The sequence below is a fragment of the Lethenteron reissneri genome, unplaced genomic scaffold (assembly GCF_015708825.2).
Source record: "Lethenteron reissneri isolate LAM-NWPU_2019-01 unplaced genomic scaffold, ASM1570882v1 scaffold_1354, whole genome shotgun sequence".
NCBI classification, from domain to species: Eukaryota; Metazoa; Chordata; class Hyperoartia; order Petromyzontiformes; family Petromyzontidae; genus Lethenteron; species Lethenteron reissneri.
This window is the reverse complement of record NW_026891063.1, coordinates 50468-66282: the sequence shown is the minus strand read 5'-3', so window position 1 is coordinate 66282 and position 15815 is coordinate 50468. Positions and strand designations below refer to the sequence as shown.

The window sequence follows — 15815 nt, the reverse complement described above, 5'->3', positions numbered from 1 at the left end:
AAGAGCAAAGAAGTGAAGGTAAAATGTGAAGATGAAGATTCAACTCCAAAATGTGACCTTCACATCGATGGAGGCAACGTGAAGCAGGAGGAGAATTCTGACTGTGAGGCAGAGCGAGGCAACTCCCAGCAGTTTGTGGAAGTGGAGGTGTGGGTGGCCTCCGAGACAATACAAAGTCAAATGGAGACCCGGTAGATGTTTAAGCCAGAGACGATGTCGCTCCAATAGATGCACCTTTGTCACAGGCCTTTAATGACAAGAATGTGAAGTTGAACACTCAGTTCCTAGGTTCAACCTGCAGGGTAAGGGTGGCCAGTCTTTGTGGACCTGTGTGTTGGGTTGATCTCTGACCAGCAGAGAGCCAATAAGCTCCCAAGCATTCACGATGTTATAATTGCTTTTACATGGTGCTTAATCCGCTCAGCAACTCTGAGTTTTGTATCGTACCTCGTCTCAAACATTCTAAGAGCACCCCAAGTGGCAGCTGCCCCTGTGTGGCACACGGTGGTGGCCCTGCACCGGCCTGCGTGTGGACAAGAGCCTGTCAGTAGGGGGCGATGGTTGATGTGTAATCTCAGTTGTGGAGTTTGTCGGTAATGTTTAGAATTTGCTACATTTTTGACCCAGACGCCAACTTGCAAAGGCCTACTCGTTTTGAATTGTACAATTGTGTGTTTCACATCCACTGTTCAGTAGAGGGTGCATTCTTTAAATAGCTCCTTGTTAATAAGATGTTATCTAAACTAAATTATTCAATTTTGGAAGAACGTAATCAACCAGGTAGGGTGTTGACTTGTGTTGGCTGACTCTTGTGTTGTGTTGCATTATATTTCTAAGTTCACTGTTTGTTTTCTAATTCACTTGTTGTACCTGACGATGGTTGCTTGTGTTCCAATCGAAACGTCGTATTCTATAAAATTTCGTTCTACGTGACTTTACTGAAAGAACCAGAGAATAAGATGTTATCTGATGCAGTATATTTCACTGCAGTTATTCAATTTTGTGCATATGCCTGTCAATAATTTAGAATGAATACTTGTCTGATTGTGTGCGTACATGTAACACACTGTATGTACACAATGCACACACAGTGTACACACACAGTGTACACACACTGTACACACAGTGTACACACACACAGTGTACACACACAGTGTACACACACGCACAGTGCACACACAGTGTACACACACGCACAGTGTACACACACGCAGTGTACACACACCCACAGTGTACACACACACACTGTGTACACACACAGTATACACACACACAGTGTACACACACACACAGTGTACACACACACACAGTGTACACACACAGTCTACACACAGTGTACACACACACACAGTGTACACACACACACAGTGTACACACACAGTCTACACACACAGTGTACACACAGTGTACACACACACACAGTGTACACACACACAGTGTACACACACCCAAGGGGTCTCTGTTCAAGAGATGGAGCAATGGAAAATGGATCTAAATCAACTTAAACTCCAACCCCGCTCTGTGACGTCACCACTCAGCATTACGTCATCCGCGTGAAACGCCAGGGGAGGTGTACCTTGCTAGTGACGTCATGTCACCAAGGATGTCACCCCCCTCCCCCCCGTCCACCGCGCTCTTGAACGTGACGTCACCTCCGCCTCGGTCACTGCAGAGATCGTTCCAGTTGCCAATCCTTATTTGGGCAAAGCCACGCCCAGTGACTGGCGGCTCATTAACATAAAGAGTTCGTTAAAGACGTCACCAGTATATTGCGACGGTCTCATTAACATAATTTATTCATACGTACCCAGGAAGTGACGTCATGTCACCTACTACCGCGTGACGTCACGAGGTCACAGGAAGCTGTCGCTCCGCGCGTGCAGTGAAATCCGAGGTGAGAAATTCTCATCGTGGTGGTTGTTGTTGTTGTGGTTGTTGTTGTGGTTGTTGTTGTTGTTGTTTACCAAGGTAGAGCCTCGCTCTCTCTCTCGTAGGGATGCCAATAGAGCAGCAGCAGCAGCTTGTGAATCGATGTCCAAGTTGGAACTTTACAACGCGGGGCCTAGACACGCGGGGCCTTGCCTCCTGCCCTCGCCTGGTCGCGTTTGCTTTAATTCCCTCCCTTAAGTTTAATTTGTCTTCACGCGGCTCGCTACTTTGTCACTTTGGTTTATTGTAGATATTAACGCAGTTTTTTTTTTCGTTTTTTTACCAGCCCATGCCCGCCTGAGCTGCTGTACCGCTCTTGTTTACAGAAGCTACCTGCCCACAACAACAAGGTGGGTTTTGTCAACGTGTGTCTCGGTGTTTTGACTTAAAACTTTCGTGACTGCAGCAATTCATATTCTTGGTTATTTCGGTGAAGTCACGGAGATTAAAAAGAATAACAGATAATAATGTTAAATAAAATTTAAAAATTGCAAATAAAGAATAAACCCACGACGTTTCGATCGCCACACAAGTGGTATTTTTTAAATTTAATTTCATGATCTGTTATTTGTATTTCCTATCTACGTGACTTTACCGAAAGAACCAAGACTCCGTGTGTCAATGTCTGTCTGTCAAAGACGCTGAATGTGGAGGGAAAAACCGGGCAGTGTGTGACAGTGTAAAGTATATTAACTCTGATGAACACGGAGGTTGTAACAAAACAATAGTTTATTTTAGTTTTCCTCTGGAACTCTTTATAAGAGTGGAAACAGGAAGTTAGCACAGCACACACACGTGCAGCAGCTGACGTCAGATCTGTTCATCCCATCATTCAAGGACATGTGAGCCTGGCTTCACACCGCTAAGTTGCGATTGAACAACATTCCTGCTGCTGCGGAGGGAGCTGGTAGGAACGTTGGGTTGCTCGGTCAATGGCCTGCAGGGTCAACGGCGGCGTGGTGTATTCCGCAAATATGCCGACTGTGAGGGCGGGCACAAGCCGGCGTGAGTAGGTTAAACGTTGAGTTTTATAAGGGCACCACGGGGTGACCAGCCCCTCTCCACCCAGCCCCACCCCTCCCACCCCCCACCCAGCCCCACCCCTCCCACCCCCCACCCAGCCCTACCCAGCCCCTCCCCACCCTCTCCACCCAGCCCCTCCCTTCACGACGGACACAACAATCCCCTGTGGGCTGGTGTAACCAGGAGGTTCCTACCAGTATTAATTTACGCATTTCTGCATAACACAAATAGGATTGTTTTCAACACCCTTTGCTATGTCAGCCGAATTTAGCTTTCATAAATATTTCTTTTGTAGCCAGACAGCTGAAATTGTTTGCTCAGAGCTTTGGGTTAACATTCATTTTGAAGATACTAGGGCTTCCAGGCATGTTTGTGACCATTCACCCTCTCATTGTGTGCCATAACAGCCCGTGTGATGAACTTGGTAAACTTTTTCACTATATCATGCATATCTATGAATAAGTATAGACGTGTAAGTCACGTGTGACTGTGTATATATGCATTCCGCTGTGCCTCGATACTGACGTGTAGATGGTGTGGATATTCTTTTTTTCTGTCTGCAGCTGTCGCTTCCTCTGTAGAATTGGTCTGATGGAGCAAAGGCACTCGGCGCAGCTCGGTGCGACAAGGCATCAATGCGACCGGTGTGCATACAGCACGGATCATACTGGACATTTGACACGGCACCAGAGAACTCACACAGGAGAGAAACCCTTCAAGTGCAGTGTGTGTGGGAGGGCGTTTGCACAGTCATCAAATCTTGTAATACACCAGAGAACTCACACGGGAGAGAAACCCTTCAAGTGCAGTGTGTGTGGGAGGGCGTTTTCACAGTCATCTGATCTTGTAATACACCAGAGAACTCACACGGGAGAGAAACCATTCAGGTGCACTCCGTGTGGGAAGGCGTTTGCACAGTCATCTACTCTTGTAAAACACCAGAGAACACACACGGGAGAGAAACCCTTCAAATGCAGTGTGTGTGGGAAGGCGTTTGCACATTCATCTGCTCTTGTAGAACACCAGAGAACACACACGGGAGAGAAACCCTTCAAGTGCACTGTGTGTGGGAAGGCGTTTGCACGTTCATCTGCTCTTGTAGAACACCAGAGAACACACACGGGAGAGAAACCCTTCAAGTGCACTGTGTGTGGGAAGGCGTTTGCACAGTCATCAAATCTTCATACACACCAGAGAAGACACAAGCATCAGAAGATCCACCAGGAGTGGAGTCTGAAATCAGCTTGTGAAAGTCAACGTGCTGCAATGAGCCCATCTGTCATCAAACAAGAACCGGAAGAAAATCCCAGCTTGGACACTTTTAGAGAAATCAAGGTGGAATATGAAGAGGTGAAGGTGAAATGTGAAGAAGTGATGGTGAAGAGCGAAGAAGTGAAGGTAAAATGTGAAGATGAAGATTCAACTTTAAAATGGGACCTTCACATCGATGGAGGCAATGTGAAGCAGGAGGATAATTCTGACTGTGAGGCAGAGCGAGGCAACTCCCAGCAGTTTGTGGAAGTGGAGGTGTGGGTGGACTTCCTCCGAGACAACACGAAGTCAAATGGAGACCCGGTAGATGTTTAAGCCAGAGACAATGTCGCTCCAATAGATGCACCTTTGTCACAGGCCTTTAATGACAAGAATGTGAAGTTGAACACTCAGTTCCTAGGTTCAACCTGCAGGGTAAGAGCGGCCAGTCTTTGTGGACCTGTGTCTTGGGTAGATCTCTAACCAGGAGCGAGAGCCAATAAGCTCCCAAGCATTCACTATGTTCTCATCATAATTGCATTTACATGGTGCTTGCTTAAACGCCTCTGGCAACTCTGAGTTTTAAATCGTATCTCGTCTCAAACACTCGAAACATCCCCAAGTGGCAGCTGCCCCTGTGTGGCACAAGGTGGTGGCCCTGCACCGGCCTGCGTGTGGACAAGAGCCTGTCTGGGGGGCGATGGTTGATGTGGCATCTCAGTTGTGGAGTTTGTAGGTAATGTTTAGAATTTGCTACATTTTTACCCAGATGCCAGCATGCAATGGCCGACTCGTTTTGAATGGTGCATTAGTATGTTGTACATACACTGTTAAGCAGACGGTGCGTATTTTTTTAAATTAGCTTCTTGTTAATAGGATGTAAACTAATAAAGCATATTTCAGTGCAGTCATTCAATTTTGTTCTTATGCCTGTCAATAATTTAGACTGAATACTTGTCTGATGGTGTGCGTACATGTAACCTTTTGTCTATAAGGGTCAAACATTGAATAAGTGATGTTATGACACAGTGTGTGTTTTGCAAGTAACCTGTACAGATAACTCAGGTGAGACTCATTGTGCTTGTGATACAGGTCAAAGGGTATTTTTGTGTTTTCAGGAAGCATCTCCCTCTGGAGCAGCAACTCATTGTCTTTGAAATAGCGAGCACGCTCGGATCATTCATCAGTTACAAGGCATACCACTTAAAAGTTACACGTAGAGGAGATAGATTCTCTACAACACGAATTATAATTTTGTATTATGTGTTGACGTAGATTTTGTCGAATTAGAATAAGAAATGCTCCTTGCTGATTAACGTCTGGATGTTCACAACCATGGGGTTGAAGCAAGCCTGACCGCCTGCAGCCCCCTCACGACCATTCACGGCCTTGGGCCAGGAAAGTCACGAAAAAATTGCACACGAACGACGCATCCACGCAAACTCCCGATGCTCCGTTTTAAAGTTTGAAAATGAAACAACTTTGAATTGTATTATGTTTTGAATTTGATGATTGTGTTTATTCATTAAAAGCTTGTTATTTTACATCTGGAAGACTTCATTGAAAACGACATTTAGTGTGAATTTTCTCTCGTCGTGAAGTAGATGGCCTTGCCGGGGTTCTGTTTGATGCGGACTTTCAACTGGTTGGGGTCGCGGGGTTGAGATGAGGCGACACAGAGCTGCTGGCCGTGCCAGAAGACCGCCGTCTGCAGATCGATTCCAACGCGATCGAACGTCTGTCCCTGCGCCTCCGTCGTTCATGCAGGGGGCGCGTAGGTTTGCATCGCCCCCTGCATGAAAGCGATGGAAAGTGCAGCGTTCGTCACAGATAAATGAAGTCGTGTGCTTGTATATTTACGTATAAATTGTACACCACAACCGGTCCACAGTTGACTTGCACTGAATGCTGCAGTAATTATATTTTGTGTAAAACATTCCTTTGTTTCGCGGAGACACTGTTAAATGAAAGACGTCTTGTCTGCTGATCTTGTTCATATCTGTGTACATCGATATCCCACACTGCTTGCACTACACACCACACAGGGAAATAGAAACTAGAACGACTTCCGGGGATGGGCAAAGATCGAGGAATCTCTGTCAATGGAGCGAGTTCAGTGTGTTCGATTCAACATCTCTCAGTCCCTCTGTGTCTCTGTTCGCCTCTGTGTGTCTCTCTCTGCCTCTCTCTGTGTCTATGTCGTCTCTCTCTGTCTCTGTGTTCCTCTTGTCTGTGTCTGTCTGCCTGTCTTGTCTGTCTGTGTGTGTCTGTCTATCAGCGTCTGTCCCACCGCAGTCAACGACTGTCAGTAGCAGCAGGCGCCCGTTCAACTCCCACGACTACACGCCACTCAAACTTGCTCCCAACACACAGATTGTAGGGGCAAGTGCTGTTAGCGAGCACCTATTAAGGGTGGGACGGCACACGAGGGAGTGGGTGGCCAGCACCACGCCCGGCCGCCTTTGTCTCCCCAGTGCTGGCGATGTTGACACACCGCACCGGGTACTCGTTTGAGGCTGAGTCGACGTAGGGGAGGCTCAGGACCGGCTCAGAAAGTGGCCACTGGCGGCGTTGGCCACGAGCGGGAATGGAACTCGGCTGGTCGGTGCGGAGCGCAGCGCTCACCACGTCACTGCCAACAACGACAAACTTGAACTCTGACCCCGCTCTCTGACGTCACCGCGCAGCGTGACCTCATCGGCGACAAACGCCAGGGGGCGGTGTGCCTCGCAAGTGACGTCATGTCACCCACTCCCGACCGCTAAGCTCTTGGGCGTGACGTCACCTCCGTCCCAGTGCCAATCCTTATTTGGGCAAAGCCACGCCCGGTGACTGGGGGCTCATTAACATAATTTATTTAAGTTACAGAGCCGCTCGTTGCGGGAGGGGAGTATTCACTTTAAGATGTTTCTAGTGCGTGTTCATGTTTCCTGTTTGTTGCCGTTGCACCCGATTCAAGAGCCGAATGGCTCCCGGGGCGACACCGAAAACTTGAACTTGAATCCCGGAAGTGACGTCACGGCCTGTGCCGCGTGACGTCACGAGGCAGCAGCAGCAGCTGCTCCTGCCGCCTCGTGTGAACTGCAACCCGAGGTGAGAAATTCTCATCGCGGTTGTGGTGGTGGTGGTTGTGGTGGTGGTGGTTGTTGTGGTGGTGGTTGTGGTGGTGATGGTGATGGTGGTGGGGGTGGTGGTTGTGGTGGTGATGGTTGTTGTGGTGGTTGTTGTGGTGGTGGTTGTGGTGGTGGTGGTTGTGGTGGTGGTTGTGATGGTGGTGGTTGTGGTGGTGGTTGTAGTGGTGGTGGTTGTAGTGGTGGTGGTTGTGGTGGTGGTGGTTGTGGTTGTGGTGGTTGTGGTGATGGTGGTTGTGATGGTGGTGGTTGTGGTGGTGATGGTGATGGTGGTGGGGTTGGTGGTTGTGGTGGTGATGGTTGTTGTGGTGGTTGTTGTGGTGGTGGTTGTGGTGGTGGTGGTTGTGGTGGTGGTTGTGATGGTGGTGGTTGTGGTGGTGGTTGTAGTGGTGGTGGTTGTTGTGGTGGTGGTTGTGGTTGTGGTGGTTGTGGTGATGGTGGTTGTGATGGTGGTGGTTGTGGTGGTGATGGTGATGGTGGTGGGGTTGGTGGTTGTGGTGGTGATGGTTGTTGTGGTGGTTGTTGTGGTGGTGGTTGTGGTGGTGGTTGTGGTGATGGTGGGGGTTGTGGTGATGGTGGGGGTGGTGGTGGTGGTTGTGGTGGTGGTGATGGTGGTGGTTGTGGTGGTGGTTGTGGTGGTGGTTGTGGTGGTTGTGATGGTGGTTGTGATGGTGGTGGTTGTGGTGGTTGTGGTGGTGGTGGTTGTGGTGGTTGTGGTGATGGTGGTGGTTGTGGTGGTGGTGGTGATGGTGGTGGTTGTGGTGGTTGTGATGGTGGTGGTTGTGGTGGTGGTTGTGATGGTGGTTGTGGTGGTTGTGATGGTGGTGGTTGTGGTGGTTGTGATGGTGGTGGTTGTGGTGGTAGTTGTGATGGTAGTGGTTGTTGTGGTGGTTGTTGTGATGGTTGTGATGGTTGTGATGGTGGTGGTGGTGGTTGTGGTGGTGGTTGTGATGGTGGTTGTGGTGGTAGTGCTTGTGGTGGTGGTTGTTGTGGTGGTGGTTGTGGTGGTTGTGGTGGTGATGATGGGGGTGGTGGTGGTGGTTGTTGTGGTGGTGGTTGTGGTGGTGGTGGTTGTGGGATCTTTGTCTGTGTCTACCTTCATAGGTGCTGCTACTCGCTACTAACAGCACTTGCCCCTGCAGTCTGTAGAGGCTACACGGGGGATCTTTGTCTGTGTCTACCTTCATAGGTGCTGCTGCTACTCGCTACCATCACCACAACCATCATCACCACCACCATCATCACCATCATCATCACCATCACCATCATCACCATCATCGTCACCATCACCATCATCACCATCATCACCATCGCCACCAGGGTACATCGCCATCGTCATCATCATCACCATCATCACCACCAGGGTACAATCACCATTGTCACCATCATCACCATCATCGTCACCATCATCACCATCGCCACCATCACCACCATCATCACCATCATCACCATCGTCACCATCATCACCATCATCACCATCATCATCACCATCGTCACCACCAGGGTACCATCTCCACCACCAGGGTACAATCACCATCGCCACCAGGGTACATCGCCATCATCACCATCATCACCATCATCACCATCATCATCACCACCAGGGTACAATCACCATCATCACCATCGCCACCATCACCACCATCACCACCATCGCCACCAGGGTACAATCACCATCACCACCATTATTACCATCATCATCATCACCATCGCAACGAGGGTACAATCACCATCGTCACCATCATCGTCACCATCACCATCGTCACCATCACCACCATCATCATCGTCACCATCATCACCATCGCCACCAGGGTACAATCACCATCGTCACCATCATCGTCACCATCACCACCATCATCACCATCATCATCGCCACCAGGGTACAATCACCATCATCACCATCATCGTCACCATCACCACCATCGCCACCAGGATACATCGCCATCGTCACCATCATCGTCACCATCACCACCATCGCCACCATCATCACCATAGTCAACATCACCATCATCACCATCATCGTCACCATCATCACCATAGTCAACATCACCATCATCACCATCATCGTCACCATCATCACCATCATCGTCGATGTGTCTCTGTGTCTCTCCCCGTGTCTCTGTGTCTCAGCGTGTCTCTGTGTGTCTCTGTGTCTCTCCGTGTCTGTGTGTCTCTGTGTCGCAGCGTGTCTCCCCGTGTCTCTGTGTCACACCGTGTCTCTGTGTCTCTCCGTGTCTGTGTGTCTCTGTGTCGCAGCGTGTCTCCCCGTGTCTCTGTGTCTCTGTGTCTCTGTGTCACACCGTGTCTCTGTGTCTCAGCGTGTCTCCCCGTGTCTCTGTGTCTCAGCGTGTCTCCCCGTGTCTAAATTCCTCTTGATATGCAGATTCCTTTGTCAAGGCGCCCCTTCCCCCCTCCAACCCAGCTTAAATATACGCTGCCAAGCCTGGTGGTGTTTCATTCAGACGCCGTCTTCCCGACAGACCTGTTCTTCACCTGAGGACGGCTGCTTGCGTTGTGGCCGAAACGTCGTGAGAATTGTATTTTATTATGTTAAATTTGTCGCCAGGGCGTGCAACCTAGACGGGGCACTGACACCACAGCGAGCCAGACTCGCAGTGCAGGCAAAGCCGAGAAGACCCCCGACCCGGATGAGAAGCAGCGAGTCGGTGACTCGACCCAGTCGCCTGCGGCGCCTGTGTCCCTGGCCGTGGAGGCCGGCCCCGGCTCCCCCCTCCCCAGGCGGACACCGGCCCCACGGCGTCCCCGGGGGGGGCGGCGGCGGCCGTCTGATCGGCCGGGACGGCTCGAGCCGCCGGCGCTGGGCTCCGCGGGGTCCCCGCGCCGCGCTGCGCCGCCTCGGCGACCTGTGGACGTGGCTGCTGGAGCTGCGCTGGGGGTTGGTGCTGCTCGCGTTCGCCGCCAGCTTCACGCTCTCGTGGCTCCTGTTCGGCCTCGCCTGGTACGCGCTGGCGCTGCTGCACGGCGACCTGGGCCCCCCGCCCCCCTCGGGCGCCGTGTGCGTGCGGCGGCTCACGGGGCTGCTCGCCGCATTCTCGTTCGCCCTGGAGACGCAGCTGACCGTGGGCTACGGGGCCATGCACCCCGACCCCGAGGCGTGCCCCGCGGCCGCCGCGCTGCTGGGCACGCACATGGTGCTGGGACTCATGCTGGACGCGTTCATGACCGGTGAGAGAGGCAGTGTGTGTTAGTGTGTGTTAGTGTGTGTGTGTGTTAGTGTGTGTGTGTGTTAGTGTGTGTGTGTTAGTGTGTGTTAGTGTGTGTGTTAGTGTGTTAGTGTGTGTTAGAGTGTGTTAGTGTGTGTTAGTGTGTGTTAGTGTGTGTGTTAGAGACAGTGTGTGTGTGTTAGTGTGTGTGTGTTAGTGTGTGTGTTAGTGTGTGAGAGACAGTGCGTGTGTGTGTTAGTGTGTGTGTGTTCGAGACAGTGTGTGTGTGTTAGAGATAGTGTGTAAACACCACCACCACCACACCACGTGTGTAAACACCACCACCACCACACCACGTGTGTGAACATCCCCACCACCACTCCACGTGTGTGAACATCGCCACCACACCACGTGTGTGAACATCACCACCACCACTCCACGTGTGTGAATATCGCCACCGAGGAGACGGAGGCTGACGGGTGTGGTGCTGGCCATCCATCCCTTCGTGCTCCTCCTTCGTATGTGCTCGCAAACAGCACTCGCCCCACAAGTTGACTACGGTTACACCGAGGACATTTGTCTCAGCGTGCGTGTGAGCGAGTGAGACGCGGCGGTGTGAGCGGGAGGAGGGAGTGTGGCACAGACAGAGTTGCCGTCGTTTTGCTGCCCATACTCCGCTACCGTGGTGGTTTTACTGCCACCGCGACCCGCACCGTTGGGGGTTGCGTGGCTATAATCGCACTCCTCCGTGGCTTCCGAATTCCAGCGTCCATCGCAGGCACGGGCTCCCACAGTCTCTCGCACGCTCCCTCACATTCGCGCGGGATGCAGTCCTCTGATGAAGCTTTCCTGCCAACGTTCAAAGCGCTCCTCTGTCAGCCGTGTGTGTGGCCCCGTGGAGCGGGGGGCGGCTGCTGAGCCGATCCCAGCGGGACTCCTTGCGCGCACGTTGCCACTCGGGACCTCTCCTGGAGATGAGCGACACAGTTGATGTGAGGGTTGGCCAGAAATGAGCATCTTGACCTCAAGCTTCCGTGACTGTAGCAATTAATAAGCTTGGGTCTACGGGACGTTTCATCTTGTGTTGCGATCGAAGCGTCGTCGTTTTTTGTTGTTTTTTGTTATTTTCTTTGAGCCTATCTACGTGACTTTACCCATTGACCCAAGAATATCAATGAGCACGATGTGATTTGAAGCTTTCGTGACTGCTGGAATCCACACCCCTTTGGTTCTTTCGGTAAAGTCAACACAAGCGGCCGTCCTCGGGCGGGAAACATATAATCCAGCAGTGGATCTGAGCTAGTTCACGTTGATTACCTCGAGTGACCCGACCAGCAATGGCCGCCCATTGTAATCTGCGTGCATTCGTTACTTTCCCCTCTTCGCACGCGAAGGGCTCGCGGCGTGTGACGTCGTCGCATCTATCCCTCCAAGGAACGAAACGGGACGGATTTCTCGACAAATCTTGGCCGTCCACTCGACGACGCTAGTTTGTAATTACTGGCGAAGCGTCACACTCCCCTTGTAAATGTTGTGGCTTTGCTCTCCTCCTCCTCCCCGTGGATTCGGCGTCCGGAGCAGCCCCCCCCCCCCCCCCGCCCGTGGCTAGAGCCGTGCCCGGACACGTGGGGGGCTCCTCTGAGTTTCCGCGCCACGTGGCCGCCGGATTCATGGGGGTTGGCGGGGGGGGGGGGGGGGGAAGTAAAACGCCCGTTTCAATGCTAGTGATGCGAGGATAGACGCAGGTCACCTACAACGCGCACAACAGGCACTCGGCCTCTGTGCATTAGGCAGAAACCGTCCACGGTTCCTGTAGAACTGCTTTGTGGTCCGCTTTTCTTAGGGTCACTATCAGAATACATTTGGATAAACCTCATCAAGAGGTCACCGTCTCCCAAGTTTGTGAGCGACCTACGACGGGAGTGCGAGTCCCCAACGGCTTCTCGGTCTCGTGGTTTGGCACCGAGAGCGCCCTCGGGGGTAGTGGTCAAGTTGTGACGTTTGACAAGTGAAACTAAGCGGTGCTCGCGAGAGTGGAGATGATGAGAAACTGAGCGGAGACGAAAGCTTCAGGTCGGTGTTGAGCACAATCGCAGTTTGGCTTCATTGGGTGAATGCGGCCCCCCTCAGCCCAACATCCCGACGTAGCGGGACCCTCCCGGGTCTCTTGGGACGCGCTGTGCGCGCGACAATTATTAATTGACCCCGGCGGCCGAGCCGCCCCCGTGCCGCCCCCAGGAGCGTTCGTGGCCAAGATGGCGCGGCCCAAGCCGCACACGGGCACCATCCGCTTCAGCGACGTGGCGGTGGTGTGTTGGGGGGGCTGCGGCGGGGAGCGACGCCGCCGCCGCCTCGCGTTCCGCGTCGCCAACCTGCGCCCGTCGGCGCTGCTGGACGTGGCCGTGTCGGCCGTGCTCTACCGCTCGCGGCCGGGCCGGCCTCTCCGCCAGAGCGCCGTCGACTTCTGGCCGGACCAGCTGGGGGCCCGGCCCTGGCCCTACTTCCTCTTCCCGCTGACCTTCCACCACGAGCTGGGCCCCGACAGCCCCCTGCTGCCACTGCTGCTGCGAGAGCCGAGGTGGCCGGACGAGCACGTGGAGCTCGCCTTGTTCCTGCAGGCCACCTGCGAGGGCTCGGGCACCGTCTGCCGTCAGAGGACCTCGTACCTGAGGTCGGAGGTCCTGGCCGGTCGGCTGTTTGCGCCGATCGACGTCGATGTGGAGCGCGGCGTCGTGGACCTGTCTTTGTTCGACGTGACGGTGGCGGAGGTGGAGAGTGGTGTGTAGTGGATGCTCGCGGAGTCTCGGCGACGACACGAGTCGACGCGGTATAAAGGGGGACTGGCACCGCTTGATCCGGCTACGAATCCAATCGCCTCCGCCATCGCCATCATCGGTGCGAGGAGTCGCCTCTCATCGTTGACAAGGCAGCTTCGCTACTGCGCGCAGAATAGCAGCACGTGGCACAGTGAAATCACTCGGGGATGTTAAGAGCAAAGTTCAAAATTACTCCAGCGGTTGTCTGCTAATGAACTGGCCCAAAGCGAAGCACTAACTGCGTACAAGTGGCATTTGCTGTGTACCTTGTGTGTTGCTTAAATGAATGTGATCTGTAGGTTTCGTCGCGACTGACCGAGTGCCCACGTGCGATCGTGGCACCTGTGGCTCGCCCTGAAATGCAATTAAAGTCTCGAGGGTTGTCCAGTCCAACCTTGCTGCTTCCTCGCGTCGTGCAGAGCCACCTTGCTGCCAATCCACTCTCGAGCGGGGGATCTTCAGCCACATTTTCCAGAGCCACGTAAAAGAAAGCTGACATGTGCTGGCGGGTCATGTAACATGTGTGTGCTTGTGACCACTAATCTGTATGTCTATAGCTCTCCAAACTCTACCGCTTATTCATCTCACACGAGCCATCAACAAACTATACACTACACTATACACTACACTATACACTACACTATACACTACAATACACTACTATACATTACCATACATTACTATACACTACACTATACACTACTATACACTACTATACACTACACTATACACTACTATACACTACACTATACACTACACTACTATACACTACACTATACACTACACTATACACTACACTATACACTACACCAGCGGTCGGGAACCTATGGCTCGCGAGCCATATATGGCTCTTCCGGTGACGGCATATGGCTCCCAGACAATTTTGAGTTGAAAAAAATAATAATAATTTTAAAAAATCAGTTTGGAACTGATTTTTAAATACTTGTGATATTGCTTAATAATACTGTGTCATTTTAAAGTAAACAGAAATTAGTTTTGAAGATAAATTTCACGGGTCACGGGCCCTGTGACCCGTGACCCGTGGGTCGGGTCGGGAACCAATGGCTCGCGAGCATGTGACGGGTTATTGTAAAGGTGTAGAAATCCATTTGATCAGATAGCCAACTAGTTTATCCGCTTCAACCCTTGTAACGGAAAAGATGGCGAAAATAAAAAAGACAATGATTACCGTGCATTCCAGGCTGCGTGGGCAGAGGAATTTGCATTTGTGGAGAGAGCAGGATCTGCGGTATGTCTAATATGCAATGATAAAATTGCATTGATGAAACGGTCAAATATAAAGCGGCACTTCGATACGCACCATGCTTCATTTGCATCGAAATATCCAGCGGGGGACAGCAGGAAAAAGGCATGCGAAGAGCTACAGCGGAGAGTGCAGACGAGTCAGCAGCAACTACGTGTGTGGACCAAGCAAGGTGACGGGAATTCCGCTAGCTTTGCGGGTGCTTTGGCAATAGTAAGGAATGGAAAGCCATTCACAGATGGCGAGTATGCCAAAACATTCATGCTTGATGTGGCCAATGAACTGTTTGATGACTTCCCAAATAAAGACAAGATAATCAAACGAATAAAAGACATGCCTCTGTCAGCAAGAACTGTTCACGATCGTAGCATCATGATGGCAAATCAAGTCGAGGAAACACAAATTAAGGACATAAACGCCGGGACATACTTTTCTCTCGCGTTAGATGAGTCAACAGACGTTAGCCATCTATCTGAGTTCAGTATAATTGCCAGGTATGCTGCAGGTGACACACTGCGTGAGGAAAGCTTGGCTGTTTTGCCAATGAAAGGGACAACAAGAGGAGAGGATTTATTCACGTCTTTCATGGAGTTTGCTAAATAAAAAAAACTACCGATGGATAAACTTATTTCTGTCTGTACTGATGGTGCACCCTGTATGTTGGGGAAGAACAAAGGATTTGTAGTGATTCTCCGTGAACATGAAAAGAGAGCCATCCTAAGTTTGATTTTAAGAATATCTTTTAACTGTTGAATTCCTATTGGGAAATAATTTGCCTAGTTCCTTTCCTGTTTGAGCAAGCGTATTAATAAAGATGTCGATACGAGTGTAATAATCCTTCTGAGATGGCTTCGGAATCGGTCCTCTTTATTTTCACCACAATACACTTTACTCACACACGCTCCGTTGCTGGCAGACAACAGAGAGCGGGCAGACTTCACACCAGTTCCCACCGCGCACGTGGCACCCAGAGCCCCCGTACGCGCGTGGCATCTCGCTCTGCTCGTTCCCCAGTCTGCTCTCGATCGTTCTCTCTCACTCCCTCTTAATCCCTCCGTCACGTGGTCCCCCCGGCCAATCCTTCATGGACAGCCTCGACCATTCTCGATGGTTCCCTGTCAATCCCGGGACCACGCCTCTCATCCGGCTTCCCATTAGCTGGGGCCCCGAATGGCTGGGCCAATCACTCCTGATGACATGCCGTGATCACGCCGGGGCCATGCTCCCTATCTCAACCCTT

At 51.6% G+C, this 15815-nt stretch overlaps 1 protein-coding gene across 1 annotated transcript; it reads left to right on the top strand.

The window, feature by feature from the left end:
- The first annotated feature begins 7223 nt into the window (after nt 1-7223).
- On the top strand, nt 7224-15173 carry LOC133362060 (inward rectifier potassium channel 13-like). The gene is made up of 3 exons (XM_061581025.1): nt 7224-7296; nt 9898-10517; nt 12734-15173. The coding sequence occupies exons 2-3, from the start codon at nt 9980-9982 to the stop codon at nt 13279-13281; spliced, it is 1086 nt and encodes a 361-aa protein (XP_061437009.1). The 5' UTR covers nt 7224-7296; nt 9898-9979; the 3' UTR covers nt 13282-15173.
- The last annotated feature ends 642 nt before the right edge of the window (nt 15174-15815 follow it).

Excerpts from the sequence above, each read along its gene's own strand:
- LOC133362060 (XM_061581025.1), top strand. The coding sequence starts at position 9,980 with ATGAGAAGCAGCGAGTCGGTGACTCGACCCAGTCGCCTGCGGCGCCTG. Across the intron at positions 10,518-12,733 it reads GCTGGACGCGTTCATGACCG|GAGCGTTCGTGGCCAAGATG; the intron begins GTGAGAGAGGCA and ends TGCCGCCCCCAG.